Source organism: Lucilia sericata, unplaced genomic scaffold (assembly GCF_015586225.1).
Source record: "Lucilia sericata isolate MDLA Ls3-8-SP2 unplaced genomic scaffold, ASM1558622v1 Contig000185F_arrow, whole genome shotgun sequence".
Classification (NCBI taxonomy): domain Eukaryota; kingdom Metazoa; phylum Arthropoda; class Insecta; order Diptera; family Calliphoridae; genus Lucilia; species Lucilia sericata.
In genome coordinates, this window is record NW_023994213.1 from 101607 (window position 1) to 118411 (window position 16805).

A 16805-nucleotide genomic window follows, 5' to 3' on the forward strand; every position below is an offset into this window, starting at 1 on the left:
AACTGACCCACAAAAAGGTGAAGCATAAAACTATAAAATGTAATTGAAAAAAAATGTTAAGAAAAAACTGAAAACGAAAACAAACTGTGCAAAAATTATCAACCAAACGATGATCTAAAGTTTTTTTTTTAATTTCATGTACAAAAGGATTAAAGAATTTTCCAACAAAAAAATTTGTTATCTGTACAAAATGGGACGGTAAAATGATGCCAACAAAAAGACATAGAACAGAAAAAATACATGATTTAAAAAAGTTAAACAAACGCAATACACAAACACACTCACACAATTTCTTTCTTTTAACAGCTCATCAAGGAACAACAAACAATTGAATATTTTTTGCCAACTGTTAGACATTCTTTCTATAGAGAGCAAAAATAAACAGAATTTTAAAGAAAAAAGTCGTAAAGGTAAAATAGAAGAGGAGTGAAAAAAATGGTACAAAAATACAAGAAATACCAAACAAGCCATTTAAGCCATTCAGCACACAAAAGGACCTTTAATCGTTATTTTCAGCTGTTGTAGGAGAATGAATGAAAAAATCAGCTAAATTGAATGTGTGTTTGTGTATGCGTAGGAGTGTTTAAATATTCTAGTCAACTTGTGTGTTTACAAATAAATATACACATAGATACGTGGATACACCTTACCCACATTCTAACTAGTCTACATTCAAGTGGTAAAAGTCCAAACCAGAGTGTGTGTGTGCCAGAGTTCTGTATCTACGAATATGTGTGTTTATGTGTGTGGTTTAAGTGTTGTTGCAGGTGTGTTGTGGTAACATGAAAATGAATTTATTGTATTCGATGTGTGGTATTCGTTGTTTCTTTTTTCATTTTTATTTTTTTGCTGCCTGCCACATGTTAGAAAGGCATTGGTAATGATCACGGCAGCTTGATGACGTTACAAAAAAATTTGACTCAATGATTTTTTCTGTTTTTGCCTCATTTGCAATAGTAACAACAACAACAGCAACACAACACTATATGTAGTGTTGAAACATTTTTCCATTTGACTGAATTTTGCAATGATTTGGAATGAGCTCTTTCAAGGTACTATTGTTGTTGTTTATGTGTGTGTGTAAAAATCATGAATTTATTGAAAAAAAATATTTTTAAAAGTTTAAGTTTAAAATTAACTTCCGTAATGAGTTTATTATGAGGGTTCTAATAGGATTTTGAGAAATAACTTGTTGTAAGAGTGTTGTAATTGAAAATTTTCATTTTTTAGAATAAATCTTTAAAATTAAAATGTTTGCAAAAGGCTAAAGGTATAAATTTTTACTCATTGATCTGCATGGTTAAAGTCGAAAGGTCAATGTAAAGTAGAATTAGTTAGACTGTTTAATATATGGGGAAATTTTGGGACACTTACTATAAAATGGATAAACTAGTCCATAGACTAGTTATTATATTAGTTTATAGATAGACTATTAATAGAATAACCATTAGACTAATTTGTATATTAGTCAATAAACCGATCAATAGACTAATCCATAAATCAGTCAATATACTTCTCAGTAGTCCATATACTATGTATTTCAATATTTTAGTCTGGGAATCACTCAAGGGAAGTATTTAACAGCTGACTAACTTGTCCCTATTTCGCAATTTCAACGTAGGAATAATCTGAGGAGGAGGACAAAAGTAACACTCAAAATATTTTCAAATAATTCGCAAGTTATGGGAGTTACGTATTTACATTCCCACCAAAAACTGCGTAATGACTTGTACTTATACTACCACTTACATTGCAATGACTACTACATACCGTCTGCATTTCTTTTAAGTCTTCTTATAATAACAACGACCCAGCAAAAACTGGGCTGTACTTCCATAATGCTATACGCACAATTGGGATGAACGACGATTTTTCCGGAACGAATTATGGATAGATTTATTTCCATTTTATACGCAGACGAACGACGAATAAATTGGAGTAGAGTGACCCTCTTACATTTTGGTTTTATATTTTTTTGTAAATTAAGTTATTTTTTTTGTTTTAAGCTGGGCTTTCATTTAGGTTTATGCTATATAAACAAAGTTAACGCGATTTTTTATTGATATAATTTTCATTCAATATGAAAATAAAAAATAGTTTAAAAATTTTCAAATAAAATATTTTTTTATTTGACATTTTAAAGACATTTTAAAGCAATTCGCAATACAGAATGATTTATTGTGTTTCAGTCGACGAATATACGCAACGAATCATTGTCAAGCAATTCGTTGTGTTGGACGAAATTAGTCGTTCGTCCCAATTGTGCGTATACTATAACTACTTACTTTTCTATGACTACTATTTACCGTCTACATTACTTTGAAGCACTCTAGTAATGACTTTCTTATAATCTGATATAGAAGTACTTTATTTTCGGCTTTATCATTTTGTTTGCACATTTTATTTAATTGCGTGTTATGAATTATGTTTTACAAAAAAGGAAACAAAATTAAATTTATATGTGAAAATTATTATTTGACGCACAATAAAATAGTCCTGGTTCGTATTCTAGCTGGCTCTTTTTATTATTAAAAAATAAAACAACTTACTAAACAATTTCTTTGTAAGAGAAGCGTGGAAGTACTTGCCTCCAATGTACTTCTTTAAGTAGTTATTTGTAAGCGAGCGTAGTAAGTACTTGCATCAAACGTCCTCGCCGTATTAAAACAATAAGTAATAATGCTAATAAATAAGTGGTGAAAGTCAGTATTTTAACCTTTTAACTCATTAGTTTTTAATGTAAGTTTTTTCTGGGTATATACTTTCATACTTTCGTACATACTCAACTAAAGATTTGTTCAGACCTTTCAAATATTTGACGAAGAACAAATTTTTTGTAAATTTATTTTTGATAACAAAGATATATTATGTGTGTGCAAATAAATATACAGATATATTTACTGCCTTATGCAAAAACGATTACTAAAGTTAACAATGGTTTACTACACACTTTCTCCATATAAAATCGAAAGAATCGTTTTTGCATAAGGTAGTTAAAGAAAATCAAATTTCCATTTTTTAGGGGTCACATCATTTTCGTCAAATATTTGATAGGTGTGAAGGTAGCTTAACCCTCACAAATGCTATCGATATCGATGGTATTATTACAAAATATTTAAATAAGTAACTAAAGCCAGCGACATTTAAAAACATATACAAAGTCATTGCCTTTAATTAATTGAAATATGAAGAGACCAACAAACTGATTGTGCAAAGCGTTATATAGCATTGACATTCACAATAAACAAATACATACGTTTATTGATACAACAAAGTGTCAATGGCGTTTTTTTATTTCCCCATATTGTTTCCCAATAGGATAATAAAAATATCAACAACCATGGCAATCGATCTGACTAAGCAGAATCAATATCAATAATTATTGCCCAATTATAATTTTGTATAAAATATTTAAGAAAAATCGGTTTATTAAGTTAAACATATAGTTCTACTCAACGAATTAAAAATCATTGATTGTATTGTATACATCAAATTGAACCAATTTTGGTTAAGATCTCCCTATTCAAGACTGCTTTCATTTCGTGGATCACAGTATATGGTTGCAATATAAGCTAAATATTGTATAATTTTAGTTATTTTATTCACCTTTTCATGATCTAACCAATGTCTAAGTAATTCGTCGGCCTTAAATCCGTATCAAAGTATAACTTTTGTTGATGCATAGGCACTATTTTATCAATTTCGTAATAAGTGTTTTATGCTAATTATGCATTTTATACGAAAAACGTTTTAAATTTTATCAATTTTGTGCAAAGCTACGTATTTAAAGCAAATATTCACATGCATGTATGTAGTAGGGGAATTTCACGTCAAGTGACCCAACTCAAAAAATCGATTTCGACGAAATTTGCACTAGGTCAGATACAAATTTTCTGCTCTATCGGTCAAGAATTGTCGGAGTCAGAGGGGGTCAAGTTGGACATTTTGGTCATACAGGGTTTTATTCAAATGAGTGTAACATTTCATCTATTGGTCCTACCAAAAATTGTCCAAAGGAGCTATTTCTTTAATTTGTGTACGGCCTACTATCCCATAGTACTTACCTTGCTACAAATTTCATCAAAATCGAAAAACATCGATTTTTAAAGTGGGGTCACTAGACACGAAATTCCCCAGTATTAAATTTGTAATATGTTTAATACTACCCTGCAGTAGAAAAAGTGACAAATATTTCATTTCGTTTGTACTAGTTAATATGCCTTTTTAAACTTTTCGAAGGGTTATAATTAGTTTCTAATATAATTTCGAAATTCGAAAGCCAAGAACCAGGAGCTCTAAGTTAGTGGGTTAATTTGAATTAGTGTGTACATATTAACACAACTGCTGGGTCAAGTTATATAAACCAACTAATGTAACCAACACTAAGAATTGCTAACATTTGGTGTCATTTGCGTTTATTTCCTATTTTTTCATCTCCTTCTGAAAATTCACATTATTAAATGCTTTTACCGCAGATGAGAGCTAAATTGAGTTTTTTTTTTTTTTTTTTGTTTCGGTTGTTAGTATGAAATGACATTTAAAAGATTGTGTGTTGAAAAATGTTTGTTTATACATTTTATTGGTAATGTTCTTTTTCGTGGCATGTATTTTATTCTACAAGTATGAATTTTTTGAAATGTTAATGTTGTCATTTTTTGTTTCTTCAAAAGGATGTTTTAATGTAAATTTCTTTGAGGGCGCCTTTTGCTCTTTATCTCGTGTAAATTTGTACACGTATTTTATGCAGAATTAAAATGCGTTTCTGTGTCAGTCACTATTCAATCGAAAGCAAAACAACGACTAGCTATTAAAAACAGAGTTGAGGGTAAATATATGAAATTTTAATTTCACAGCAACTTAAATATTTTAGTTTTGCTTCAACTGCAAATAATGTTCCATTTTTTTAAAATTTATTTCTTTTGTTTTTCCTATTTGGCATAAAATTACTGTTTAGTTACTTTTGCATTCAAAACTACATGTACGTGCTTTAACTGTTAGAAATAAGTTTTAAATGAATTATTCACCTTACTTAAACAAAGTTTTTCGATTTTTATTACAGTTTTGCGGTTTCATTTTAAAGTTTTTGCTTTAAAAATCAATTATTTTCATTTAATTGTAAACAACAGCATCATAATTGTGGTTATATTTAATTGATATTTTTTTTTAATTTTTAACTATATGTTTTAAATAATTAATTAGTGTTTCGACTGTATTAATTGTATTTGCAATATGTTAGGATTTGATAATGGCTAAAATATTGTCAACTAAAATAAGCAATAAACAAAAACTATTTGTATAAATTATGTACAATCAATCATTTGTACTACACATAACATTTATTAAATAATTTTACTATTATCAGGGGAAACATGTGAGAAGCACTTATTTTCGAAAACCCAATAATACACATTTGTACATGATTTAACAACAATAATTGATTGACATTAAAGCAACTATAAAGCAATAAAAATATGTATGTATTTCACTTAAATTTCCAAAAACATAAGAACAAAGTAATAAACATTTAACAACAGCTAATGGAAAATTATTGAAATACAACCAAAAATAATCAAACAAATTGTCAGGTCACTGAACTGCTCAGCTTTAATAACTTAACACAAACTGCAATATGTACTTCCTAATAATCAAGCATTAGACAATTTTTAGTTTTATTTTATAAAGATAAACAGGCAACAAATTATAGTCGGGTATGTTCATTCATATCATACCCTATTTTAGTATTTTTACTATGAAAATAATTTAAATTTAATTTTATAACAGATCCGGAATTAATACGACATCGTATAATTATTACATTTATACTGTTATATTTATAACTAACTTTTAACTAAATTCTGTGTATAAATTACGAACAAATTCTGGATACAAAGAAAAAACTTAAAATGGGTTTCAATTATCAAAATAATTGTATCAAACAACATTTGCACTTATTAACAAAATTGAAATGAATGAAAAAGGGTTCAAAACCCTTGCCTTCTTCAAATGGTTATTCTTAAAAAATGGCTTTCCATGAACGCAAACTATCGATTTGTTGTGATGAAATGTTATTGAGTTCTGATATTGCAATTCAGGCGTAGAACTAATATGTAACCAACTAAATATTTTAGCAATTACTTTAAACTATTCCCCTTTTGTAAAGTTAATCGTGGCATGTAATTATAGCTAATTTGTCATAATGACACATTTGAAATATGTAGCACTTTAAACACATTCATATTAATCAAAATTTGGTCTTTATAAAACACAAATGACTTTATTACTATACATATTGTAAAATGCATTTAAACAAAGAAAATAAACCTTTCAAAAAGCGTCAATAACCTGGGCTAACAAATTTACGCTTAAACTGTAAAACATTTTGAAATGAAATGGAAAGTTTTAAGTTGAAATTTTTCATTGTTTAATAAAATCAATGTGGGCCCATAAATTATTTTCCTCTTTGTTTTCGTAATGTAGTAAAAGTTTATCTGCAGTAAATAAAATTGATATTAACGGCTTAAAAGAGAGGCTAAATTACAGCATCGAGGGTTGTTATAATAGCAAGTTCAATTTTAGTATTTTATTTCAATAATTTAACATAATGGTTTATGCTTTAGAAGTTAATTTGTTTATTATGTGATACAAGTAAAACATTTAATTAGAAGTTCTATGAGGTAATTATTTGGTAAATCATATACTGTAAGAACTTTATAAGTATCTGTTTAAAATTGTTACTAGATATTGCAAATGTACACCAGAATTATTTATATACCATAGATTTCAAAGTCAAATCATTCCATAAATATTTGCAATTCAAACAAAGTTAATAAAAACATGAAATTTTTAATAAAAGTTTCATTCTTCGTGGTGCTTGTAGGCCTCCACAAAGGTATTTTTTTATTTTTAATTTTTCACAAAAAAGCTTTTAAAAATATCCTTTATTCTTTCCATTAGTAACTTCTTACAAGCATTCAAATCAAGCTGTGTGGTATGATACTGATGACGAATGCTCACTTGATCGTCAATCACCAATTGAATTAAATTATCATGATGTAAGTCCTTAATCATTTTTAAAAGAAATAATATTTATTAACGTCCTCTTATTTTTAGGCTCACGAAAGCTCTGGCATTCAACCAATTACCTTCAACAATTATAATTTAGCCTATATAACACCCTCTCCGATAAGAAATAACGGTCATTCCGCCGATTTGCAATTTTCTAAGAGCAATGTTGCTACCATATCAGGTGGACCATTGCACAATGACGTTTATAAAGCCGAATCTCTACATTTCCATTGGGGATCAGGGGATAATCATGGCTCCGAACATATGGTTGGTAATCTGCGTTACTCAATGGAAATGCATATTGTTCATCGTAATATCAAGTATGCTACCATTGCAGAGGCAACAAAACATAAAGATGGTTTAGCGGTGTTGGGTGTATTTTATAATGTAGAGGTATTTCCGCTTGTTATTATTATTTCTACAATTTAGAAATAAATATTTTCACTTTAGCCCTCTGCAAAAAACTTTAAAGGCTTGAGTAAAATTGATGTAGCTTTGGGTGCCATTCAACAATACAATAGCTCCACTCTTGTGAATAATCTAATCATTGAAAAATTATTTAATACTATTGACAGAAATGAGTTCTTCACCTATAAAGGATCTTTGACTACACCACCTTGTTCTCGGGCCGTTAACTGGATTGTATTCCCAGAACCCATTGTCATTTCCACACAACAAATCAAAGGTTTCCGTTCATTGTTTGATAGTCATGGAGAGCCCTTGGTAAATAATTATCGTTTCTTGCAAGCCAAGGGTAAACGTCAAGTATTTTTCCGCTCTAACAATGAACTTTAAAAATTAAAGCCTAAATTAAATGTTACTTATGACGAAAGCTGAAATGTCTTTACTACTTTTTAATAAAATAAAAATTAAAATATTTTAACAAAAAAGAGTGTAGTTTTCTTTTGATTCTAAAGAACAACATTCCTATAGTACGAAAAGTGCCAATTGTCACCTTTTACTAGTTATATTACCGCATATCCAACTAACTAGTTACCTGCGGTTAATAAAGTGGTCGATATTTTGTTTAAACCTTCTCTATATTTCACAACTGTAATCAATAGTTCACATTTGAAAAATTTTCACATGCAGGGATTTTAAGGTGGATTAGGTTAATTAGGTTCACAAAAAAATTTTTAAAATTTTATCAATTTTGTGCAAACCTACGTATTTACACAAATATTTACATGCATTTATATACATATGTAGTATTTGTAATATCCCTGCAGTACGACGAACTAGTTCGACAACGGCAATATTAACAGCCACTAAGAACTACAACTAGTGAATTTTCAACCCACTAGCAATATTATTTACTGGTGAATTTAACATGGGGATGTCATTGAGAGTGGACAATTGACACCTTATGCATAACATGTTTCCATTAATATCACTAGTTCAAATTCTCCAACAAAAACAAAAAATAAAAAGAAAAAATGAATTCTGAAACTGGGGTTGAACTTGGGGCCTATCGTTTTGTAGTTAGAAGCTCTCACCACTGAGCTATTGATCTCTTGTTCGTACAAAGCTCTAATTGTTTTTATGAATGACATGCAATTTTTATAACAATTTTTGCATTTTCTGCTTCATTAAATGCAAAATGTCACTTTCAGCATTACATTTCGTCAGAAATGTGCCATGCGGTTACTTTAAGCACTACATGTGGCTATCAAAGTGACATTTTTAAAACATATAATTTGTCTGGGATTTATTTTCATAAACTTCATGCGAACATTTATCAAATGTGAACTATTGATTACAATGGTGAAATGTATTGATCGTTTCGACAAAATATCGACCACTTTATTTACCAGAGGTAACTACTTAGTTGGATGTGCGGTAATATAGCTAGCGAAAGGTGTCAGTTGGCACTTTTCGTATTGTAGGGATGTTTAATACTACTCTGCAGTATGAAGAGTGACAAATATTCGTTTCGTTTTCGAATAAACTATGTTCGATTGTGCTAGTTAATACTATTATTTAAAGTTTACAAAATGTGATAATTAGTTTCTAATATAATTTCGAAATTTAAAGAAACTAATGACGAAAGCCAAAAAGCAGGAGCTGTAATTATGAATTAGTTTGAGTTAATACATCTTAATTGCTGGGTCAACTTATATAAACCAACTAATGTAACCAGCACAAAGATTTGCTAACATTTGGTGTCATTTGCGTACATTTTCTATTTTTTTTTCACCTCCTTCTGAAAATTCTCATTACTAAATGCTTTTACCGCATATGAAAGCTAAATTGAGTTTTTTTGGTTTCGGTTTCGGTTTTTGTATGAAATGACATTTAAAAATTTGTGTGTTGAAAAATATTTGTTGTTTCATGGCATGCTTTTTTTTTACAAGTATAAATTTTTTAAAATGGTAATGTTGTAATTTTTTTCCTTCAAAAGGATGTTTAATGTAAATTTCTTTTAGGGCGTCTTTTGCTGTTATACACTTACTTTATGCAGAATTTGTATCTGTGTCAGTCACTATTCAATCGAAAGCAGAACAACGACTAGCTATTAGCAACAGAGTTGAGGGTAAATGAATGAAATTTGAATTTCACAGCAACTTATCTATTTTATTTTAGCTTCAACTGCATTTAATGTTCGGTTTTTTAATTTGTTTCTTTATCATACAAATTTATTTTGTTTTTCCTATATGGCATAAAATTACTGTTTAGTTACTTTTCCATTTAAAACTACATGTACTTACTTTAACTGTAAGAAATAAGTTTTAAATAAATTATTGACATTACTTAAACAAATTTTTTCAATTTTTATTACAGTTTTGCGGTTTTATTTTAGTTTTTCTCTTTTAAAATCAATTATTTTCATTTAATTATAAACAGCAGCTAATGCATCATAATTGTGGTTATATTTAATTGGTATTATATTTATTTTTAATTGTATATTTTGAACAATTAATCCCCAATTTTTTTTTTTTATTTTACAGAACAGATACGAATTTCATAAAAAATTTCAACCAAGTTTAATCATTTGAATTACAAATCACACCTATTTCAATAAATTTACTATTATAAGGGGAAACATGTGAAAAGCACTTGTTTTCAAAAACACAATAATTTATACATATTTGTATATAATTAAACAACAATAATCAAATGACAGACATTAAAGCAACTACTATAAAGCAATAAACACATTTCACTTAAATTCCCATAAACATAAAAACAAAACAATAAACATTTAATAACAGTTAGTGGAAAATTATTGGAACTTATTCGAAAAATACAAAAAAAAAAAAAATACAAAAAGTCAGGTCACTGACTTTAAAAGCTCAACAAAAACTACAATATGCACTTCTTAATAATCAAGCGTTAGACACAAAGCTGAAAGCTGACGCGTCAAATGATGTCATCATATCCCATTTGTGAAAAAATGCCACTATATCATAAATAATTTTTATAACAAATGTTCTTTAGTTATACCCTACACCACTTTAGTGGGAGGGTATATTGGGTTTGTGCTGATGTTTGTTACACACAAAAATATTAGTCCTATACCCACCCACAAAGTATACCAATCGGGTTAGAATAATTTTCTGAGTCGATTAAGCTATGTCCGTCTGTCCATCCGTCCGTCTGGCTGGCTGTCCATGTAAACCTTGTGTACACGCGCTTTTTTGGTCCAAGGACGAAGCCTATTGAAAATAATTAAAATCGGCCCATTATTTCACCTAGCTCACATACAACAGAACCCCCCGAAAAGGACCTTTGAGCACATAATTATGTTAAATATGCCTGAATCTAGATAAAAAGCGGCATAATTAAGTTTCATATAAGCCCTAATGGCCTTGCCGAATTTCAAAATGATCGGACTCACTTGACCCTAGCTCCCATACAAAGTCCCCTTCAGAAAATGACTTGAATATATTCAATTCACTTATAAACACTAATATTGCAAACAAGATTATATTGAAGATAAATACTTTATTATGAAAAATAAATCACATTTAATATTCAAAACTGGTGTAGGGTGTCATATGGTCGGCCACGCCCGACTATACTTTTTATTTTATAAATATTAATAGGCAATAAATTATAGTCGAGTATGTTCAATGCATTGATACCCTATATCCAATTAAATAAATAACAAACAATTAATATCAATAATTAAATCAAAATCTAAAATGAATTCATTTTTTAACTGTATTAATAAAATATTTAATAATAAAATTTTAAATTAAACAATTTACTAATCCATTAGGTGTTGTTTAACGAAAAAGTACCAAAAATCCATTCCTACAGATTTTCATTAACATATGACTCTTAATATTTAATTTTATGTTTCCAGGTTCAATGTTGTAAAAAAATTAAAAATTACACTTTGAAGAAAGAAAATGTACCAAAAAGATCCCTTGTTTGGGATCTATATGCCTTCATTGAGGAAAGAGAATGTACCAAAAAGTCCCATTTTATAGGTTCTCATTTACTCCGGGACCTACATGCATAATATCATGTTTCAAGACAATGACAACACACATCTTCATCCGTAAAGTGTTGCTCTTGCTCTGCTTCGTTTTTATAAATAAGTTTTTTAAATAGAAAACTTCTTGAAAGCATGTCTTACAGAATTGTTGAATATTTCTGGGGTCTTCAGAAAATTGATTTCATTATACAGACAGGCAGACAAACGGACAGACAGACCAGCATAGCTTAAGAGATTCCGCTATCTATAAGGATAACCGATATGTATATACTTTATAGGATCGGAAAATTATATTATAGAAATTAAAACCGAAAGGAAAAACTTACAGGATTTGTCAAAAAGAAGAAAGAAAACATGTTGATTGAAAATAAACTGCGGATAATATTTTCTGTGTAGATAATTTAAATATTAATATGCACTGAGAGATTTCATTGTCGTAATTCGAACCTATGGCACTATCAACAGATGGGCTAATAGTACTCATAACAAGATCGTTTTAGAATCTTGATAATAAAGATAAGTAAGAAAACGAATGTAAAATAGTTTAAAACCCTTACCTACATGAAATCGTAATTCTTAACAAATGGCTAACCATGACTATCATAGAATGAACGGAAACCTTCGATTTGTGGTGAAGAAAGGTTATTCGGTTCAGATGAAGAACTCATACGTAACTAACTAAATATTTTTAACTATTACTTTAAACTATTTCCCTTTCGTAAAGTTAATGGTGGAATGTAGGTAATTATCGCTAATTTGCCATAATGACAAATTTTCAATAACTTGCACTTTAAACACTTAATGAAAATTTTGTTTGTTCTTTATAAATCACAAATGACTTTATTACTTATTATAAAATGCATTTTAACAAAGAAAATTAGCCATTAAAAAAGCGTCAATAACCTGGGTTAACAAATTTACGCTTAAACTTTTTTAAACAAAATGGAAAGTTTTAAGTTAAAATTTTCCATTGTTTAATAAAAAAATGGATATATAAAATTAACAAAAAGAAAAAAACGGACCCATAAATTATTTTCCCCTTTGTTTTCGTAATGCAGTAAAAGTTTATCTGCAGTAAATAAAATTGATATTAACATTTTCAATTGGAATAAAAAAGTGGCTAAATGTTATTACAGCATCGAGGGTTGTTATAATAACGAATTAAATTTTAGCACGTTTTTAATAATTTTATCTAATGATTTAAGCTTTAGAATCTTTTTTCTTCTTACCAGCAAAGGAGAATAAGTTTAATTAATTCATAAGTGAAATACAAGTAAATTTCCGTGGTTGACTATCTTCATATCAAGCTAGAGCCATGATTTAAATAAGCATCGAGTGGACTCGAAATTTGTTAAGAATGTATAAGTTTTTTAATATACGTCTTTTAATATCCATTATGTACATTACAACAACAAGTTTAAAAAATTTTAATTTCACTCGATTACCAACAAACCTTTTAAGTTTAAACAAAATCAACAACTAAATCCAATTTGCAATAATATCAAACACTTCCAAACTTCTTAATTAAAAAATGATTACAAAATTGAAATTTAAATAATTGTTAACAATTTGTTTTAATTGCTTTTACATAAGTTAATTGTTTCTAATTTCTAATATGTCAAGTAATACATATATCACTCTGTTGAATTTATTAAACATTGTTGATAAATATTAATGTGTCCATGTCAGCTACAGTGGAAGCTATAAAGTTAATTTGTTTATTAGGTGATAAAAGCAATCAATCAATACACTCCCTTAATGGAAACTTAAACGCTTTTGTTTCGGTTATTAAGAAATGTATTACTCTAGCATTATTTGTTTAAACTGAACAAAAACAAAATTTAAATCAATTTTATCATTTCTATAGGTTTTATTAATTTATTAGGCTGATAATTAAATTAAACATTTAATTACAAGTGATATCAGGTAATAATTTGTTAAATCATATCAGCCTTATATGTATCTGCTTAAAAATGTTACTAGATATTGGAAATGCACACCAAAAATATTTTCTGCAATGCAATTTGTATATATACCATGGATTTCAAAGTCAAATCATTCAATACATTTTTGTAATTCAAACAAAGTGTTGGAAAGTTAATTTTTAAAAACAAAAAAATCATGAAATTTTTAATGAAAATTTTACTTCCGGTGGTTCTTGTTGGCCTGTTTAAAGGTAATTTTTTTTTTAATTTTTTTTGTTAAAAAATCTTTTCAAAATATTCTCCTTTATTCTTTTCATTAGCAAACGCTTACGAGCATTCAAATCAAGCTGTGTGGTATGATGCTGATGACGAGTGCTCACTTGATCGTCAATCACCAATTGAATTGAATTATCATGATGTAAGTCCTTAATCATTTATAAAAAAAGTTATATTTATTAACGTCCTCTTCTTTTTAGGCTCACGAAAGCTCTGGCATTCACCCAATTTCCTTCAACAATTATAATATACCCTATATAACACCCTCTCGGATAAAAAATAACGGTCATTCCGCCGATTTGCAATTTTCTATGAGCAATGTAGCTACAATATCAGGAGGACCATTGCACAATGACATTTATATAGCCGAATCCCTACATTTCCACTGGGGATCAGGCGATAATCATGGCTCCGAACATGTGGTTGGCTATCTGCGTTACTCAATGGAAATGCATATTGTTCATCGTAACATGAAGTATCCTACCGTTTCAGAGGCAGCACAACACTCAGATGGTTTGGCGGTATTGGGTGTATTTTATAATGTTGAGGTATTTCTGCTTGTTTTTAATATTCGTACAATTAAGAAATAAATATTTTTTAATTTTAGCCCTCTGCAAATAACTTTGAAGGCTTGAGTAAAATTGATGAAGCTTTGGGTGCCATTCAACAATACAATAGTTCCACTTTGGTGAATAACTTAATCTTAGACAGATTATTTGATGATATTGACAGAGATGAGTTCTTCACCTATAAGGGATCTTTGACTACACCACCTTGTTCTCGGGCCGTTACCTGGATTGTATTCCCAGAACCTATTGCCATTTCTACACAACAAATCCAAGGTTTCCGTTCATTGTATGATAGTAATGGAGAGCCATTGGTAAATAATTATCGTTTCTTACAAGCCAAGGGTACACGTCAAGTATTTTTCCGCTCCAACAATGAACTTTAAATATGAAAGAAGAAATTTAATGTTATTTATGACAAAAGCTGCAATATCTTAACTACTTTTAAATAAAATATTTTATCAAAAAAAGCGTGTTGTTTTACTTTCGTTTTCAAGAACAAAATTTTAGAATGACTTAGGTGTGTTAGTACATCCCTCAATTGAACGTGTCCAAGTACTTTACGTGAACACCGTGAAGGTACTTTTTTAACCACCGGTGTGTTAGAAGCACAATTTTTGTACATGGTTTAGTCGGTCTATGTACAAGAACTTTGCTTAAATGCTCGAGCTATATAATCTTTGTTAATTGCTGACCCGTTGCATAACTTCTGAAATGCAAAAACATCACTTCCGTTTACAACCATGCAGATGGGATGGCCTCTGTTGAGTCGGCAACAGAACCTACGTAATCGATAGAATCCATCAAATAAGTAGAGCACTTGTTCTTACTAACAGGCAACGTACTTTAGCAAATCTGGTATGAACAGAGTAAACCTTGAAACATACCCGGAAAATTCAATGGTATCACTTGTATAAGATACCTGACATTCATTACCATTCAAGCCAGCACACTTGTCTTCCAACTGACACACTCATTGAGGAAAAACATCCAACACACTCACATTAGGTATACGGGCGAGTAATGACCGTACAATCTTACATCCATCCCGTATATATATTATCATATATATTAGCAACTCATTTCCAACGCATAGTCCCGCACCGAACTTATACCGATCTATAGACTTTACCGTGCTCTCTTCCTGCTAATTTGGGACAAGACAAAGTCCGAAACTCTGTCCCGTGGGCTACCGGTTCCCTTGTTAGTAGATTATGTGGTTCTCTGTATCGATACCATGCCAAATCATTCCAGTTTATAGTCCCGGTAGACTAGGCGAAACTTGTCGCACCTCTTTTCCCCGGGATTGCAATAACACCAAGATTAGACAAAATTTAGTTAGTTAGTTAGTTAGTTAGTTAGTTAGTTAGTTAGTTAGTTAGTTAGTTAGTTAGTTAGTTAGTTAGTTAGTTAGGTAGTTAGTTAGTTAGTTAGGTAGTTAGTTTAGTTAGTTAGTTAGTTAGTTAGTTAGTTAGTTAGTTAGTTAGTTAGTTAGTTAGTTAGTTAGTTAGTTAGTTAGTTAGTTAGTTAGTTAGTTAGTTAGTTAGTTAGTTAGTTAGTTAGTTAGTTAGTTAGTTAGTTAGTTAGTTAGTTAGTTAGTTAGTTAGTTAGTTAGTTAGTTAGTTAGTTAGTTAGTTAGTTAGTTAGTTAGTTAGTTAGTTAGTTAGTTAGTTAGTTAGTTAGTTAGTTAGTTAGTTAGTTAGTTAGTTAGTTAGTTAGTTAGTTAGTTAGTTAGTTAGTTAGTTAGTAGTTAGTTAGTTAGTTAGTAGTTAGTTAGTTAGTTAGTTAGTTAGTTAGTTAGTTAGTTAGTTAGTTAGTTAGTTAGTTAGTTAGTAGTTAGTTAGTTAGTTAGTTAGTTAGTTAGTTAGTTAGTTAGTTAGTTAGTTAGTTAGTTAGTTAGTTAGTTAGTTAGTTAGTTAGTTAGTAGTTAGTTAGTTAGTTAGTTAGTTAGTTAGTTAGTTAGTTAGTAGTTAGTTAGTTAGTTAGTTAGTTAGTTAGTTAGTTAGTAGTTAGTTAGTTAGTTAGTTAGTTAGTTAGTTAGTTAGTTAGTTAGTTAGTTAGTTAGTTAGTTAGTTAGTTAGTTAGTTAGTTAGTTAGTTAGTTAGTAGTTAGTTAGTTAGTTAGTTAGTTAGTTAGTTAGTTAGTTAGTTAGTAGTTAGTTAGTAGTTAGTTAGTTAGTTAGTTAGTTAGTAGTTAGTTAGTTAGTTAGTTAGTTAGTTAGTTAGTTAGTAGTTAGTTAGTTAGTTAGTAGTTAGTTAGTTAGTAGTTAGTTAGTTAGTTAGTTAGTAGTTAGTTAGTTAGTTAGTTAGTTAGTTAGTTAGTTAGTTAGTTAGTTAGTTAGTTAGTTAGTTAGTTAGTTAGTTAGTTAGTTTGTTTGTTTGTTTGTTTGTTTGTTTGTTTGTTAGTAGTTAGTTAGTTAGTTAGTTAGTTAGTTATCATGTCACATGAAGTTTGAGCAAAATTCATTTTCTTGTATAGTAATTTCTGTTATTATAACGCTTTTTATTTTTTATGTTAAATGTAAAAATC

At 29.2% G+C, this 16805-nt stretch overlaps 2 protein-coding genes across 2 annotated transcripts; both read left to right on the forward strand.

Annotated features, from left to right (window-relative positions):
* The first annotated feature begins 6747 nt into the window (after positions 1-6747).
* On the forward strand, positions 6748-7897 carry LOC119601693 (carbonic anhydrase 2-like). The gene is made up of 4 exons (XM_037952819.1): positions 6748-6889; positions 6955-7052; positions 7111-7458; positions 7516-7897. The coding sequence occupies exons 1-4, from the start codon at positions 6835-6837 to the stop codon at positions 7858-7860; spliced, it is 846 nt and encodes a 281-aa protein (XP_037808747.1). The 5' UTR covers positions 6748-6834; the 3' UTR covers positions 7861-7897.
* A 5619-nt stretch (positions 7898-13516) lies between these two features.
* Positions 13517-14746, forward strand: LOC119601696 (carbonic anhydrase 2-like). Its single transcript, XM_037952823.1, has 4 exons — positions 13517-13685; positions 13755-13852; positions 13911-14258; positions 14318-14746. Exons 1-4 carry the CDS (start codon positions 13631-13633, stop codon positions 14660-14662), a joined length of 846 nt encoding a protein of 281 aa, XP_037808751.1. The 5' UTR covers positions 13517-13630; the 3' UTR covers positions 14663-14746.
* The last annotated feature ends 2059 nt before the right edge of the window (positions 14747-16805 follow it).

What these genes read in the sequence shown, in the direction of transcription:
- LOC119601693 (XM_037952819.1), top strand. Translation starts at nt 6,835, where the DNA reads ATGAAATTTTTAATAAAAGTTTCATTCTTCGTGGTGCTTGTAGGCCTC. An exon ending in TTGAATTAAATTATCATGAT is followed by an intron (nt 7,053 to 7,110) that starts GTAAGTCCTTAA and finishes TCTTATTTTTAG; the next exon opens with GCTCACGAAAGCTCTGGCAT. An exon ending in GTGTATTTTATAATGTAGAG is followed by an intron (nt 7,459 to 7,515) that starts GTATTTCCGCTT and finishes TTTTCACTTTAG; the next exon opens with CCCTCTGCAAAAAACTTTAA.
- LOC119601696 (XM_037952823.1), top strand. Translation starts at nt 13,631, where the DNA reads ATGAAATTTTTAATGAAAATTTTACTTCCGGTGGTTCTTGTTGGCCTG. An exon ending in TCTTGTTGGCCTGTTTAAAG is followed by an intron (nt 13,686 to 13,754) that starts GTAATTTTTTTT and finishes TCTTTTCATTAG; the next exon opens with CAAACGCTTACGAGCATTCA. An exon ending in GTGTATTTTATAATGTTGAG is followed by an intron (nt 14,259 to 14,317) that starts GTATTTCTGCTT and finishes TTTTAATTTTAG; the next exon opens with CCCTCTGCAAATAACTTTGA.